At 43.3% G+C, this 16649-nt stretch overlaps 2 protein-coding genes across 5 annotated transcripts; both read left to right on the top strand.

The window, feature by feature from the left end:
• Nucleotides 1-2121: 2121 nt before the first annotated feature.
• LOC100829324 (PGR5-like protein 1A, chloroplastic) lies at nt 2122-11552 on the top strand. Of its 4 annotated transcripts, none has more exons than XM_003557250.4 (10): nt 2122-2516; nt 2706-2802; nt 2888-2988; nt 3581-3637; nt 4030-4106; nt 5553-5604; nt 6745-6855; nt 6933-7030; nt 7121-7223; nt 7304-7610. In XM_003557250.4, the coding sequence occupies exons 1-9, from the start codon at nt 2202-2204 to the stop codon at nt 7179-7181; spliced, it is 969 nt and encodes a 322-aa protein (XP_003557298.1). In that variant the 5' UTR covers nt 2122-2201; the 3' UTR covers nt 7182-7223; nt 7304-7610. The 4 variants fall into 4 exon arrangements, with proteins under 4 accessions (XP_003557298.1, XP_024318324.1, XP_024318322.1 ...); XM_024462556.1 differs by lacking the exon at nt 7304-7610 and adding an exon at nt 11251-11552 and having other exon boundaries at nt 2149-2516; XM_024462554.1 differs by lacking the exon at nt 7304-7610 and adding an exon at nt 11262-11552 and having other exon boundaries at nt 2149-2516.
• Nucleotides 11553-14827: 3275 nt separating this feature from the next.
• Nucleotides 14828-15394, top strand: LOC106865683 (spidroin-1). Its single transcript, XM_014896279.1, has one exon. The coding sequence runs from the start codon at nt 14828-14830 to the stop codon at nt 15392-15394; it is 567 nt and encodes a 188-aa protein (XP_014751765.1).
• The last annotated feature ends 1255 nt before the right edge of the window (nt 15395-16649 follow it).

Below are 16649 nucleotides of genomic sequence, written 5' to 3' on the forward strand. Positions count from 1 at the left end.
TAAGCTCTGTGCACTCTCCAAAAAACTTCTTGAAAGGGTTATCCACACTTGTCAAGTTGATCGAGAAATAGAATAACAAGTCCCCCTCTAGGAATTAGCGAGCAGTTAACGAGTATCCGGAAACAGCCACAATCCACCATATTATTGACTTGCATCCTTTTTTCTTAACCAATTTTTTGCCTAACATAAGGTCATCTACAAGAGAATCAAAATAGTTTCCCCTAGAAACTAACATAATTCTCCCTCATCCTCCAACAAAGCTGAGTCTGCATAATCTAGAGCAGGGACAACCTACAGGGCCTGATCTTATGAACAAAGCAGGCTTGAAAATATTTCTAGTAGGAACAGATTGGCACATTTCCAAGACACAAAGCACAGCTAGCCCTTTTATTTTAAACTTAAGTCCTTAACTGAAGCCAAGCAAAGAAGCTTGCACTGTTGCACATACATATAGGTTGATCGAATAGCTAAACCTTATAATTAAAACACAAGCCCAAAAGTTTAGAGCCTTTTGGGTTGACCTATCCAAATGGCACATTTGGAACTCTTCAATAATTTAGAAGTCCAGTGCATTGCTCCAATGTTGTAGCACTCTTGAGGGTTTATAGAGTATATGTACTCTAAGCTCCTTTTGCAATATCTTTGATTTCGAAGGTCATATTTTGTGGTAACTGGCATAATCTACCAAGTTCGACGTTTTGGCATCCAAATTGCAATACCGTGGCTCCAATTTGTACAAGTTCCAATTATCCTGAACCAAAAGAGAAGCAATGAACATTGGAGAGAAGAGATGGATACTCTGCACTACAAAAAGTTCACCCGCTGCAGCTGCCATTACCAGGTGCCCACCATGGCCGCCAAACTTTCTGAACAAAGGTTCTCCCGCTGCATTACTTCTCTTCTCAACCAAACGTGCTCAAATCGAGACACTAAAAAGCACATAACGCTCGCTGATGAAGAGGGAGAAATCGAGCCACGTCTCACGTCGCGTGGAGATGTGCCTGACGAACACCAACACCTCCCCGGTCACGCTGGGGATGGCATCTCCTTCGTCCGCCTCCTCCTCCCAGCATCGAGATGCCGCTCCTCACCCTCTGACCTATCTCCGCCAGATCACTCTGATCCCCGCGGATCCTCTTCCTCATTTGCGTCCCCGTCGGTACCCTCCGCCTCTGCAGCGGTGAGCGGGGAGAAGGACTCCGGCAGGGGCGGTGGGGCGAGGAAGGACGCCACGTCCACTTCTTTCGCCAGGGGAACGACCCATCGACGGCGGGGGTGCGGCGGCTGTCCCGCAGCGAGAGGTGGTGGCAGCTCGTGGGCGACGGCGTCTCGCGTGTTCGGAGGGAGGCGGCGGTTCGTGCGCTCGAGGGAGGAGGGAAGAAGGATCTGGCTGTCATTTTGCAGAGACCTGCTGTGGTCTCATTTGAATATTTAGCTACACTGTGGTTGAGTGAAAAAAAAGAATGTTGTTATTAATATGATAGCTTCTTCCATGTTATGGAATATCTGGAAATTCAGAAATGATATGGTATTTTCTCTATTGAATTGGTCTTTAATCTAGGTGCCCTGGCAGCCTGTTGCGGTTGTTAAAGCGCCGGCAACCACTGTGCATCCAGAAGAAAATTTAGAGGTCGGAAAGGCTGTTGGCATGCCTGTAGGCCAAAGTGGTGGAGGCTCCCCAAATCAAACGTCGCACCTCACAGGCGATGGCTCCAAGAACACCCCGGGCCTTGGAGATAAAAGTCCCTTTGCGCCTATTTGTCAATTGAGAAAAATATGAAGAGGGGGTGAAAACAGTCAGTTGCATATGGTTTGGCACTGTAACAGGATAAACAAACTTTTGGTTTTCAATTACTCGGTTGACCCTGTTAGGGGTATGTAATACCGAATCTGGATATTGTTTCGTTCCATATGAAATGGAACAGGGCGAGGAGCCTATATTTCTCTGAAAATAAATCCCCAGGACACGTAGGCGGGTTTATTAGCTGAAAGAAACTACCTTGGTTGGTCGGCACGTGGGCTCCAAATGAACCGTTGCGATCGACTGGACGCGTGATCGGACGAGCAAGATACTCAAATCGCTGAGGAGCCAGAAGTTACTTATCCCTTCCTCGTCGCCTGCCCTGCCCTGCTCCCGCCACACAAAAAATATCCACCACGCGGAGCGAAACCTTTGCCCTCTCGCCTCGTCGCCGAACGCTATGGCCTCCGATGCGAGGCTCTCGCTGCCACGACGCCTCCCCTCACTCCTCCTTCGTCCAATGCTCCGGGCGCCCTGCGCCTCCGCGTCCACCTCGCCGAGGTGCCGCATCTTAACGGGGGTGCGACCGTCGACGCCCGCACCGAGCCGTGGCGGGAGTCGGCTGCGGCCTCGCGCCGCGGAGGCCGAGCGGCAGGGTCGGATGCAGCGAGAAGACGATGTGGTCGACAGCAACGTACTACCCTACTGCAACCTCGACCGGAAGGAGAAGAAGTCCATAGGGGAGATGGAGCAGGAGTTCCTCCAGGCGCTGCAGGCACGTTCGTGCTTCTTCTATGTCACCGCTTGTTCTTTTCTACGTACTGTACCAAGTATCAATGTTTCGTGCATCTCTACAAACGCTAATGGTGGACGACCATCAGTTGCGGAAACTTTACAATTTGAACTAGTTATTTACACATCTTTACTTACTGGTTAATCGGTTCATATTGTTCTTGCTATTTAGTCGTTCTACTATGACAAGAAGGCAATCATGTCGAATGAGGAGTTTGATAACCTTAAGGAAGAACTTATGTGGGAAGGAAGCAGTGTTGTTATGCTAAGTAAGGAATTCCCGTTTGGTTTTTCTTACTTTGATTTGATTTTGCTGTCATGGTTGATACAAATTTTCCATTGTTCTTGTGTTAGGCCCGGATGAGCAAAGGCTTTTGGAAGCCTCCATGGCTTATGTGGCTGGCAAACCCATTATGACAGATATCGAATTTGATGAACTAAAGCTCAGATTGAAGGTCGGTTCTTATTCTCTAGAATATTATGTATGTGTAGCTTGGCAACAAAAAAACGCACATTCATGGAACTAAATAAGATTCAGCCAAGTTTGGCCCACCCTTGTGTCTAAGACCAGAAACTTACTCTGAAATAGCTTAAGAAGCAGCAAAAGCAAGAATTGTAGCATGAGACGCTTTGTGTTGCTACTTTGTTGCATTATACCTAGATATAAGCTATCAGGCTTAGCATATGGGCTGTAGGCTACACTAAGTACTCCCTCCGATCCATATTAATTGTTGCAATATTACATGTATCTAGACGTTTTTTAGGCATAGATACATCCATATTTGGGCAAATTTGAGACAATTAATATGGATCGGAGGGAGTAGTTTAATTATTGTGACATTTAGATGTTAGCTTCAGTTCATATACTCATATGAGAAATTTACATTTGAAGCACACACACACACACACACACACACACACATATATATATATATATATGCTTCATCCTGCATGCTTGCTTTAATGGATGATACACCCGCTTCGGTGTATTCTAGAAAAAAAATCCTGCATGCTTGCTTAGTTTTTCTTGATATTTGCCTTGCCTAGAAAGAAGGAAGTGAAATCGTACAGGAAGGTCCAAGATGCAGCTTACGGAGTCGAAAGGTAGGTATTGACTTATTGATTTCTACTTTACTAGTCCCCTCATTAGGAATTCCATGTATTCTCTAGTTCCAAACATGTATAATCTATTTGAAATGTTAAAGAATAGACTCTTGCAGTTTGTTTTCTTTGCTGCTCATGGTTGACTGGTAGGATATTTAAGGTTATACTAGCAATTATTAGTTATTTTTCTTTTATGACATTGATAATCTAGAAAGAAAAGCATTCTTATATCTATATCATTTAATAAAGCTGTATATATTTCATATGTAGTGAGGGTTGTTTGCCAAATTTACAGAATCTTCTTGCCAATGTTTCCTTGGGTTGGGTTTGACATCAAGATTATGTGTGCTGAAACTCAACCTCACACTCACGAATTATGCAATTTTGCGCAGGTCTACAGTGACTTGACTGTTGACTACTTCAAGATGTTCCTGCTAAATGTTCCGGCGGCTGTTGTAGCTCTTACATTGTGAGTGTTGATATGAAATGGAAAATCTAGCTGCATGGCATTCAGCATGTGGTCTTCTCTGTTGACCGCTCTCCACGCATTAGATGTCACCGGATTTCTCCTTTTTTCTCGTTTCATCGAAGCAGTGAAACAGATCGGACCACAAGCTAAGCTGCGAAAGTGATAGGCATGCAGACCAAAACCACATGGGCCGCACTAGCAAATATTGGCACCAGCACATCAACTGTGTTTACCACGACAACAGAGGTCGTGGTTATGATTCAATCTGATCCCAGAATATGTAGTCAGTTGCGTTAAATTATTAGCCTATACCCCTGTGTGAGGTGTGTATTAGCTCCCTGGTGCACCTAGACCGGGAAAACAATAAAATAAAATAACTAAAATCTGTATAAAATAACTGATGTTTTGTGTATACATGTTTGAGTCCTTGACATGCCTGTTAAGTTTCATGTTAAAAGCACCAATTTGTGTCCTGGACCAAAAATAAATTCACTGCTTCAAAAGGAGAACTTCTTCAGTACTAAATTTGCCTCTCTTTTTTCACAGGGCATAAAAATTATTGTCTTTGAATGAGAACTACACGAACCTAGATGACATACACAAAATTCTTTTTCATCTGGGAACATGTTCTCCTGGATGCACCATCGAATTTCCCATACCCTGGCTTGTCCGAAGCCCGTACCTTTTCTCAACCCTCTGAATGGCCATGATTGTGCTTAACCTTTCAATTCCATGTGACATGATGCCATTTTCTCTGGTAAACAGTTATCTGTATGCGCAGACATGAGTGAATAACATAATAGCTCCAAAGTTTGATGTTTATTGACTTGTCAATACAAAAATATCATGTCTTTGCTCAAGTAGGAGAAAAACACGAGACCCAAACGAAAGTTCATAGCCACAAGAACTGATTGCAAAAAAGTATACCAAAATATATTGAAGTGGGGTGTTGTATTAAAATTCTTGTCAGAAAAGATTGCAAAACAAGCTCTCATAAACCAAAGGATAAATACTTATTGAATTTCCTTTATCCATGGATTCCATACATAATGTCTTGCACTTTGAATATCCATCTTGCATGTAGCCATGCCACAACCAGCCAATATCCCATGTGAGCCGAGTCAACATTAATTTTATTTTTGTTGTACTTCGTATAATCCTGCGGGTATCAATGGAAGGAAGATAGAGGGGAAGCACTGGCTCATTCTGATGACGTGAGGTGAGCGCAACAAGCGCTAGCATTTGTGTCGAGAAGTTCGCTGGTTATGACTAATAGTTGCGTACTATATGAAAATGGTTATATGACATGACATCAAAGAGATTTGTTTGGATTCTTTCTGAATTTACAGGGTTGCATTAAACTAAATGGAAAAATGTTATTGTTCTCGGCTGCTCAGTTACCGTCACTAACTAATTTTGGAATGTGTAATCTACATTTCTTTCCAGATTCTTCTTCCTCGATGATTTTACAGGCTTTGAGATTACATATCTTCTTGAGGTTAGTGTTCATTGAACCACCAACAAGCTAATGTGAGATTCAGAAAATTTCTAGGGCATGTTCAGTTTTGAGAAATATATCGTACACCAGAAATATGAGTAACAAAAGAAGGATAGTGGAACCTTATGTTTTTTGTCTTATACTCCCTCTTTTTTACTATATCTTTACTTCTTATAAAGATCTAAGTTGGTGGTCGTCCGTTCACTCCATTGAGGCTATTATCTATATTGTTATGAATTAAATGTAATTGAACCCATTCCATATGGTACATGTATGTATCAATGTAATTGAACCCATTCAATGTTCTTTTGACTACAATTGACTGGATTGATGTAATATATTGAAATAAATATTATTCAGCGCAAAATTTAGGAATATAAGGATAAAAGCGCATTTAAACAACTTATGAATTAATTCCTTAGCAAAGCATGTGCATATAGCTAGTCTTTGCACAACCCACAATGTGCCGAACCATGGAAGCACAAAATTTAAAAGACTAATGAAAAATGTGACATATTACAAAGTTACAACCACCTACCCTCTTTCTATGCATTTAAGTAAGGGTTGATATGAATATATATAGTAATAACTCAACTCCTAGTTTCTTCAATGGAACATACTTTGAAAGGGATTCTACCGTGGCCAAGGACATATATGGTGAAACTTATGGAGCATATGAAACGGAATAAGGGTAATTTATGAAATACCAGAACAACTTAGCTAAAAATGGTGGAACAATTTTCTATTGTATACATAACTTACCTCTTATAGCATCATAAGGAGTAGTACCTGACGTATTATTCCACTTCATTTTAATCAATTATTATTCTTTACATAAATGAATATAAGTATCGAGTAAGATGAATAGAAACTTCTTCATGAGTACATTAGTATTTGATAACACCAGGTTTTTTATACCAATTTATTTTCAAATGAAGTAATATTTGCTTTGAAATACTATTATCTTGTGTCCGACATCTGTTTTGGTGGTGTCTGCTTACAAAGTCCTCTTCATCTAGACTCATGTGGCCTTGTCATTTTTGTATCATTACTTTTCTAAAGTTCATTCAGATTCTGTACTGAGACTGAATGCAATACACAGAGTTTACAATATACTAAGTCAAAATTTTGAATCTGCAGTTGCCAGAACCTTTCAGTTTTATCTTCACGTGGTTTGCTGCCCTGCCTCTGATATTTTGGGTAGCACAAGCAATTACTAATGCCATAGTGAAAGACTTCCTAATTTTGAAGGTACTTTCTTTTTCGTGTCTGTCATGTGTTAAGGATTGTTACCTAGAGTGCAGACTGATGAATCTTCTGATATTCAGGGACCATGTCCAAATTGTGGCAATGAAAATCTTTCATTCTTTGGGACTATTCTGTCAGTGCCTAGTGGTGGTGCCAAAAATAGTGTGAAATGCGCAAAGTATGCATCGGATTATTGTTAAAACTTGATGTTAGTTCCATATGCTTTTAAGCCTATATTCTTAGTGTGTCTGATGTTTCTCTTTATTAGTTGTGGTACTGCATTGGTATACGACTCTGGATCCCGGTTGATTACATTGCCAGAGGCATGACTGAAGGCGACTCGGGTGAATCACTTATCACCTATTGTACAGGTTCGGAAGCTGACATATAATAGTTACCTGATCATTTTAAAAGCAATGTTATTACAAAGCCCTGTTTAACTTATTTGTAGATCTGCTACACTAGGGCAAGTGCATTCTGGTCACGCACAAGGGTGACGGGGTGGCAAAACTAGCCCTGTTTTCCTTTCATGCTCGACACGGCGCTTACCACATAGTGGTGTTGTTCGGCTAGTTGCTCCGTACTGTGGAATTTCAATAAAACAATCATTAAAGAAATGTGCTATGGCGTGTACATGATAGTTATGGATACTTCTGCTGTAGGAATATGAAAAGTTGAGAATCATAATGTACCTTCTATAATGTACCTTCTATAAATACTACTACCTCTGTTCTTAACTATAAGACGTTCTATCTTTACGTTAAATGTCAAACTTCTAAGTTGACAAAATTCATATAAAAACGCTCTAATATTTACAATATTAAATAGATATACTATTAAGACATATATCATGTAAGATTTAATAAAACTAATTTGGAGAAGTTGTAGGCGCTGGTAAATTTACCTATAAATTTGGTCAAACTTTAGAAGTTTTACTTAGAACAAAATTAGAATATCTTAGATGTTGCTAGATTTTTTTTATAATTTTGATCAAACTTTAAGAAGTTTTTACTTAGTACAAAATTGGAACATCATATATTCAGGAATGGAGGGAATAGTAAGACAGCAGATACGACCATGGGAGTTGCTTTCGTCCTGTTAATAAAAATGTAGGGTCATCTGTTACTGTTTGGAACTCGTGAGTATGAACATGCTATCCACATTCGTTGTTAATTTTCAGAATATATCTAATTAAGGCGATTGAATTTATTGTCTTGAGTCATCCGTTAGATTTCGGAGTATCAATTTCTCCCTGGATGATTTGAACATTTGTAACATAAAAAGATGTTGTCTTCACATTCGCTTTCTCAGGCGCCAGTTGTGTCTTATCGGGAGTGGTGAAAGGCCTGCATTCGTTGGACCAATCTTTTTAAAGAGAAATTTATATTTACCTTGGTATATACTCCCTCCATTCCATAATACAATGCACGCACACATTTTGAGATTTTGCATTGACCATCAATTAGACCAACAAAATGTGAATTATGCATTATAAAAATAATAGCATTGGAAACATCTTTCAGATATGAATCCGGTGGTATAAGTTTTATAACTTATAATTCATATTTTGTTGGTGTAATTGATGGTCAAAGTTAGACCTCGAAAAGTGTGGGCACATTATATTTTGGAACGGAGGGAATAGCCCATTAGATCTCAAGTTCGATGGCCTATGTTTGTCGTTTGGGCTTCGTTTACTTTGGTCTCCACGAGCGAGGTGACAATCATGGTTGGAAAACAAAAACTCGTAACTCTTACTCCTTTACTAAAACGACGACAAGAATTTATAATCGGAGGGAGCAGTAGAGCTGTATCACTCTCAAAAAAAAGTAGAGTTGTATCATGCAAGTTTTTGTAATTCTGCATTAAATCGAGTATGTATTCATATAAAATTTCTCAATAATGAATGTGTATTTCAAAAATAAAAAAGTACAATATATGCCCTTTAGTTGTAATATATTATCTAAATAAATGATTATTTTTATTATTCGTACAACCAAATGAATTCTTCATGCTAAGTAACAAGCTTAACGAGCCAACTTATTAAGTTATCAAGCCGAGCCAAGCTAGGGTTTTGAAGTATTTAACGGCACAAGATGTGTTAGATTTGATATCAAATAACACAAGACAATTATCGACCCTCAAAAAAGGAAAAAGCGTTAACGGAGTTTAGCGGCTTTTTCGGTTTGATTGAGTCGTAAGACATCTGTATTGTTAAGAGGGAGTCCACAAACAAAAGTAATCACCACTAGAGAATTTACTATTACAAGTTCACCACTGACGCAAAATTAAAAAGCGTCACAACCAATCCCTATCATGACGTTCCTTATAAAGAGTGTCCTTGAAATTTACTGACACTTCGCTCATAGAAAGCGCCAGATAGGAGAAGCTAATTACTCTAACGCCTAGCTATGCAAACACCATGAAAAAAGCCACTACTACAGAATCCTTTATTTGAGACGCATCAGAAAACCTCACACTGATCAAGTGTTAGAGATGACCGAGGAAAACCTTTTGACTCTTCTTCCAGGAGGCGTGTCAGGAATAGTCTTCTCCGAGCCTCATGGGTCGTATCGGGGTATTTTTAATGACTTTATTGGACCGTAAAAAGCGTCAGACCTGGTTATCTTTGACGCCTCCTTCAACAAGAACTATCGGTGATGGTTCTTATGAGAGAAAAATTAGAGCTGACGTCTTTTTTCTGTCAACGTCAGGTCAACCATTATAATTCTAATCTAAGTCGCAGGAAAACATTGAGCCAATCTGAATTTTATTCATTGCATACAAGATGTGTTACATTTCATACAAGATCGACCGCATTACATTGCATACAAGATCTGCTACATTGCATGAAAGATTTGCTACATTTCATATAAGATCGACCACATTATATTGCATTGCACACAAGATCTGCTACATTTCATACAAGGTACACACATCAGAGCATTGTCGACAAGATCAAACAACACACTAATATGTCAGCAACATCATCCATGAGAAGCACAACGCCACGCTGAAGAAGGCGAGGTGGTGCACGGTCCGGGACAACAAGAGGAGTTGTTCTTTTTTTTTAGGGGGTGGTGGGGGGTGAGGAAAGAGGAAGGTGCTTATGGTGGTGGAGGTAATTGAGGCAATGAAGAAGAACAAAAAGGTGATTTAAGGAATGTAATCACGATCACCAGGATTAATCTAGTCCCAAAATCTTGCGGCAGCTCCTAGCGGCGCTCCGTTTCTCAAAAAATTCCGTGCTTATGGAATTACGGTTTTTTCACCTATATAACTCCATGCAAAAGGAGGGAGCGACGCGGCGCTCGAGGCCCAAATGGCACGGCCTCGCCATGGGGCCCACTTGGGGGTCCTCCTGGCGCCTCTCGCTTCGTTCCAGTGCTTGGTCTCTTCCTTTTCGCATAAAAATAAATATATCCCCTGTATTTTCACTTTATTTTATTTCGATGATTTCTTGCATGCAAAAGACCATAAGGTGTTTCTAATAAAAATAGCGTCAGTTCCGACAATAATAATAATTGACTAATGAGATTCCGGACAATTTTCATATCAAAAGTATTTGGAAAAGTCGATACATTTTGGATGTATTAGGTCCCCCAAGCTTAGCATGTTGCTTGTTCTCAAGCAACTCAAGCTATAAAGAAAAACTTTGACAAGTACTTTGCTATCATTATGTTTAAGGATCAATAATACTCGAGTGTGGCACTTCATCATGGATAAATAGAGCAATATCTCAATCAGGTTCTACAAGGTTTAAACTTGTTGACTTCTTCAATTTTTAAAGAGTACATGAGGTGTGTTTTCAAGCGGGTCTGAATTACAAAGTTAATTTATTTTAAAAAGAGGTAATTGCACCACTGGCCCAACTACTTGAGAGGTGAGAGCATTTTAGTCAAATAAGTTGCAAAGTGAGAAAAACTACTCCTAAAAGTTGAGATTCGGTAGCATTTTAGTCCAATTAGTCCGAAAGGATACAAAGCAGCAACACAGAGCCCTTGGAATTTTCACAAAAAAGCCCCTCAGACTGCAACAATTTGTACAATTAATCACCTCTTGACAATCCCCAACAAAAATCGAAGGCGGACATGGTGGCAAAGGTGGCAGAGCGCGTCCAGCGGGTCGGATCAGGCGTGGTGGTCGGAGACGGCAACGAGGAGCTCGCGGCTGAACACAACATTTTAAATGAGTGCAAGGGGTTTTCAGCAAAAAACACAAACTGTTGGACCAACTAAACTGGACACGTGTTAACACCTGATTGGTTTGGACCTCTAAGCAATCCGAATCTCAAATTTTAGGATTAGTTTTGCTCACTTTGTAACTTGTCGGACTAAAATGCTCCCATCTCTAAGTCGTTGGGCTACTTGTGCAATTACCTGTTTTAAAAACTATCTTCAGTTTCTTTTCAGGAGCCATCCAGCTTTATTTCTCCGGTGACCCTGTCGAGTTGGCAAACTGGTGCAGCCATTGGACAAACAATATGTGTGTGATTCAGTTTTTTGTTTCATGCTGATTATTCAGTTTTTTGTTTGAATTTTTCAGTTGGGTGTTTAGACGATAAAGACTTTGCACAAGGTGCTTAAATGACAGAAGGAAAAGGTGTGATGTCACCGTTCAAAACTTGAAGACAACATATCATGTGATTTTCAAGTGACCATATCTTAACCTTGTACTGCTGTGTGCTTAGGCTTACAGTGTTCTCTAGGATTTTACTGCTTACATGGCAGGAGGAAAAGGTGTAGTCCTTAGGCTTAGTGTTCTCTATGATTTTACTGTTGTGTGCATTCCTACAGGTTACCTAACAAGGAGTTGCAATTACCTGTTCACAATTTTTTTTTGAGAGGAGTACTTGTTGATAACTAGATCCAAACTTTTACAAAAAATTTACGGGGAAAATTTGTACAGATTTCAACCAATCAAATTTCACCACATGTTTGAACAAATTTTTAATATTCTTCATCCGTGATAGATAGGTTGTCGCAAGTGATGGGCGCAGGTGCGCAGCAACGCATATATTCTAGGATTAAAACGTTCTTCTTAGGCTCAACAAGCATATGATATATTCCCTCCGCCTCATATTAAGTGACTCAAATTAGTCCAAATATGAATGTATCTGTTCTAAAAGAGTCATTCACTGTTACGCACGGCAAGAACAGAAAGATTCACTACAATTGTCGTTACTAGCCGCCACCGCTAAGTCAATCTCAGTTACAATTTGAGTTCCCGCAGCAGACTAATAGATAATCTATTAAAAAAATACTTGTAAAAGAAAAGGACAAAGGCTGGAAGATCTGGTACTCCGTAGTACACAGTACCTTGCAAGTTGAGGCAATTTCTGATTTCGCGGAGTAGAACAGCGGCTAGGAGGCTGCACGGGACCGGCGAGTTCTGCTGGCAGCAGCTTGGTATGCTAGTGTTCGAACCGGATCCCATGAAATCTTTTCTACTTATCTCTACTTATAGAATTTCCATTTTGTGGTCATAAATTCATCTCTCATGCATTTTCTCATTTAGCATTTGCAACTGACCTGTCCGAATCATGGTGACCTCACGTTTTTCTATCACTCAAACTCCAATCCCTTTCAATACCTTCTTCCCTCTGCTGGCCTCGTCCCCCAATCAACCCGCAGCTACCGTCTTTATTTTCCAATTCCCAATTCTCCATCAACCGGACCATTAATGCAGATAAATAATAGTGAAAAAATCGAATAACCGGACCATTAATGCAGAATAAATAATAGTGGAAAAATCGAACAACCCAGAGTGTTATGGTTCTGTCACAATCTAAGGGTGCGTTTGGTTGTCCTTTACTTTTACAGAAAATTGCTTTTTATTGCTTTCGTTTTAGGGTCCGTTTGGTTTTGCTTTGCTTTGGACAAAAGCAGCTTTGCTTTTTTTGCTCTCAAAAGGCAGCTTTTCTGAAAAAGCAAAAAGCTCGTTTGGTTGTTCCGGTTTGCTTCTTCCTTCTTCTGCATCCTCTGTCCCAGTCCTTCTTCAACCTCAGGCACATGTGAGCCTTCATGAGTCATACGACTCCTCCCTCTTCCCCTGATTCCTCGTCGCCTCTCCCTTCGGCGACCGAAGTGCCCCCATGGCCGATGGTTCTAGCCTTTGCCGGCCCTCCATCGGATCTCGGCCACGCCCCTTACCGGATCCCGTTGCCTCCGTGCGAGTCGGTCGTGCCGCCTCCGCACGAGGTCGCCCTCCCGCCTCTGCGTGCGCCCCCCGCGTTGCTCCGCCACCTCGCGCGACCCCATTGCGCTGGTGCCGCCTGCTGGTTGTCTCCGACCTCCACCACGCCAGGTTCTGCGGCTGTCGTTGCGTTGACTTCGAGTGGGGACGAACCCGTATGCCTGCCATGGAGACGCCGTGAAGGAAGGGGCTGGTAGGGGTGGCGCCAGAGTCCGTGGCTGGGAGGGGTGGCGCCCATCCATGAGCCAAGGCGGGCGGCGGCCACCAGAAGAGTTAGATGGGAGGAAGTTGCGGGCGCGGCCGCCATAGGAGATAGATGGGACGGGGAGGCGGCGGATGGTAGGCGGCGGCGGGCCTTCGATGGAGCCGATGGGAGGGAGGGGAGGAGGACGAGATCGATTGGGGGATGCCGATCATGGAGGAGGGAGAGACGGGCGGCGCGATGTGAAAGGGAGAGAGCGACGAGCGCTGGGGGAAAATAGAACGAATCGGTATGACTTATGGGTGGCAGTGGGTAATAAACCTGAAAGTTGCAAAGCAAAAGCAGATGAAAGTAACTCAGGAGGTACTTTGTGAAATGAACTAGAAAAATCAACTTGCTTTGCTTTATTATGAAACAAAGCCCTTTGGTTAGCTTATTTGCCTTTTAGAAGCAAAAACAGAAAAGCAAGCTAACCAAACGCACCCTTAGAAATGCTTATTTCGCTCAGGGGGAATCACGAAGCTTCTTAGGTACCTGTTGCTTTGCTTTTACTTGCTAACCAAACGCACCCTTAGAAAAGTAACGCGGAGGCGGTGACTCCGGGGCTATCTAGCCCCATCTTCCCAGCCACATGTTTCACTTTAGGCCCACCAAATTAATTAATTTTGTCCTATACTACAGAGCGATTAGCAGGGAACTAATACTTGTGGCACAGAGAGATTAGCAGGGAAGTAGTACTTGTGGTAGGCACGTATTTTTTTTATTGACAACTCTTTATTTTTCTCTGGTTCTCTCTCATTCTATGCATCTCTGTCCCATTTTCAAGTACATTGTGGTACATAATATGTTTTGAAGTACATATTTCGTACATTATGGTAAATAAACTGTACCTTATCAGTTTTCAAATATCTCGTATACATGAACTTAGGAGAGGAGTACATCGTATGGTACATCACATGTACATTATCACTTTTTAAGTACCTCGTTAATATGGATTTATGAGACGACTACATCGTATGGCACATCACATTTTTTTCAGGAAAAAACCACAGTACGTGACATATACTTGACAAGTACATCAACGCATATCACAGATACATCGAGATACATGACAAGTACATCAAGACACATCAAGATACATGACAAGTACATCAAGGCACATGCAAGTACATCAAGGCACATCACAAATACTCCTTCCGTTCCTAAATTCTTGTCGCTGTTTTAGTTCAAATTTGTACTAAAACAACGACAAGAATTTAGTAACGGAGGTAGTACATGACAAGTATATCAAGGCACATGCAAGTACATCAAGACACATCACAAATACATTGAGACACATGACAAGTACATCAAGACACATCAGAGACACATCAAGGTACATAACAAGAACATCAAGACACATGCAAGTACATCAAGACACATCACAAATACGTCGAGTCACATGACAAGTACGTGGGGTACATCTTCGTACGTTAGCATTAAAATGCACATTAAACTACGTCAAACAAATGAAATTATACAGTTGACTACCAGGTACCTCTCAATCCTCAATCACAGTACCAAGTGTTAAGAAAAACAAAAATGAACTCATCCATTCACAGTACCAAGTACCTAAGCCGGCACCTGGATCCGCCGCACGGGAGGAGAAGAGGAGGAGCCTGGTGCGGACGGCTCAGTGGAGGGAGCTGCCACGAGGGAGGAGTGGGAGCCCAGCACGGCGGCCATGGTGGAAGAGGAGGCGGGAGGGCGGCTCGATCTGTCGCGCTGGAGGAGGGGCCCGGCGGCCGCAACGGCCTGCAGGGGCGGCGGCGGCGACTTCAGCCCGCGGCGGCGGCCTCCGAGGCATGCAAGGGCGGGGCGGCGGCGACGGCCGAGACCCAGGCCCGCAGGGGAGGCGGCAGAGGAGGAGCGGCCCTCCATGGCGCAGGCAGAGTGCACCGCCTCACCTGCAGGCCGCGCGGCGGCGGAGGGGCGTCGCTGGTCCGCCGGACCGCGCACGAGCTGAAGAAAGTCCAGAGCCGCTCGGACTTCGCCGACGAGATCCACAAGCTCAAGACCCGCCTCAAGGACGCGCACCAGCGGGTCATCAGTATCCCCATTGCCACCCTCCCTACCACGAATTCGCCTGAGAGATCGACACAGATATAGAAAGAGAGAGAGACGCGAGAGCGAGGGGAGAATAATGTGAGAAGACAAGATGGAAGGTCTGCTAATTAGTACTGTATCTATCAGAGGATTAACAAACTTTGGGGGACACGTGTGTGGCCACAACGGTGGGGCTAGATGGCGGGGAGTCACCAAGGACTTTGGCTTAGAAAAGTTGCTTTGCTTATTTCGCCGCAGGGAAATCACGAAGCTCGTTAGGTACCTGTTGCTTTGCTTTTACTTGCCTCATCTTCCCCCCATCGTCTTCCCCCATCATGCCTCGGCTTCCTCCACCAAGTCTGCCGGGGAACCAGGGTCTCCCCCTTTGTCGCCTACAAATCCGGCTACCGCGACTCCTCGTCAGCCTCTGCCTGCTGTGTCGGCGGCGCTGCCCTCTCTCCTGCTAGTGACGCGGCCTCTGGAGGCGCCTCCCTCGCGAGCTCGCTCGGACTTGGGCTGCAAGGGAGCACGGGGCACAAGGGCGGGCCCGACAACGAAGAGCACGGAGATGCCGATGGCGGGGGGCTGGCGGCAGGGAGCAGAGGTCGAGATGAAGCTCACACCGAAACGGGCGGGGTCCGGTGGCGGGCGCGGGAAGAAAATTGGCCCCGGCGGCGGCGGGAAATCGCGGAGCGAAGCGCCATCGTTCGCGTCATCTTCGTAGGAGGAGGCGAGGTCGGCGGCGACCGAGCCCGAGGTCGATACTGCTCCTGCCGGTGGCAGAGATCTCGCGGCGGGAGCTAGAGGCCGGGCTGCGGCGGCTCGGGCACGGCGGCCGGAGTCCAAGGAGGAGAGGGGCGGTGCCGAATTCTAGAATGGGGTAAGCAGAGCTTGTTTCTCGCCCTTCTGCTCTCTTCCTCGCGAAGAATGCCTCGTCAGAACACTGCGCCAAGGACAATGTTGATAAATTAGATAATTTCGATCAATATTTAATTCAGAAAGACAGTGTAAAACATGTAGCACATTATATCATGCAAACTAGACAAATTAAATAGCAACGCACAGCAATAAAACTCATCTAATTTCACGGCATGAATAATAGAACTACTAATCAAAATCAGCAAGAAATAGCAGATTACGTACGGTGCTGTGCTCTTTTCTTGTGTTTGTTTGTTGAGGTCGGTGACGAGTCCGGTGGCGTCGATGTTCACGCCGGCAGCAGCTGCAGCCTTGACTACCTCCTGAGCAGCGGCCAGTGCCTGCGCTTGCGCCTGTGCAGCAGCAGTTGCCTGGTCTTGGAGTTGGGCAGCCTGCTGCT

The sequence above is a fragment of the Brachypodium distachyon genome, chromosome 1 (genome assembly GCF_000005505.3).
Source record: "Brachypodium distachyon strain Bd21 chromosome 1, Brachypodium_distachyon_v3.0, whole genome shotgun sequence".
Lineage (NCBI taxonomy): Eukaryota > Viridiplantae > Streptophyta > Magnoliopsida > Poales > Poaceae > Brachypodium > Brachypodium distachyon.

Excerpts from the sequence above, each read along its gene's own strand:
- LOC100829324 (XM_003557250.4), top strand. The coding sequence starts at position 2,202 with ATGGCCTCCGATGCGAGGCTCTCGCTGCCACGACGCCTCCCCTCACTC. Across the intron at positions 4,107-5,552 it reads GCTGTTGTAGCTCTTACATT|ATTCTTCTTCCTCGATGATT; the intron begins GTGAGTGTTGAT and ends ATTTCTTTCCAG. Across the intron at positions 6,856-6,932 it reads AAGACTTCCTAATTTTGAAG|GGACCATGTCCAAATTGTGG; the intron begins GTACTTTCTTTT and ends TCTGATATTCAG.
- LOC106865683 (XM_014896279.1), top strand. The coding sequence starts at position 14,828 with ATGAACTCATCCATTCACAGTACCAAGTACCTAAGCCGGCACCTGGAT.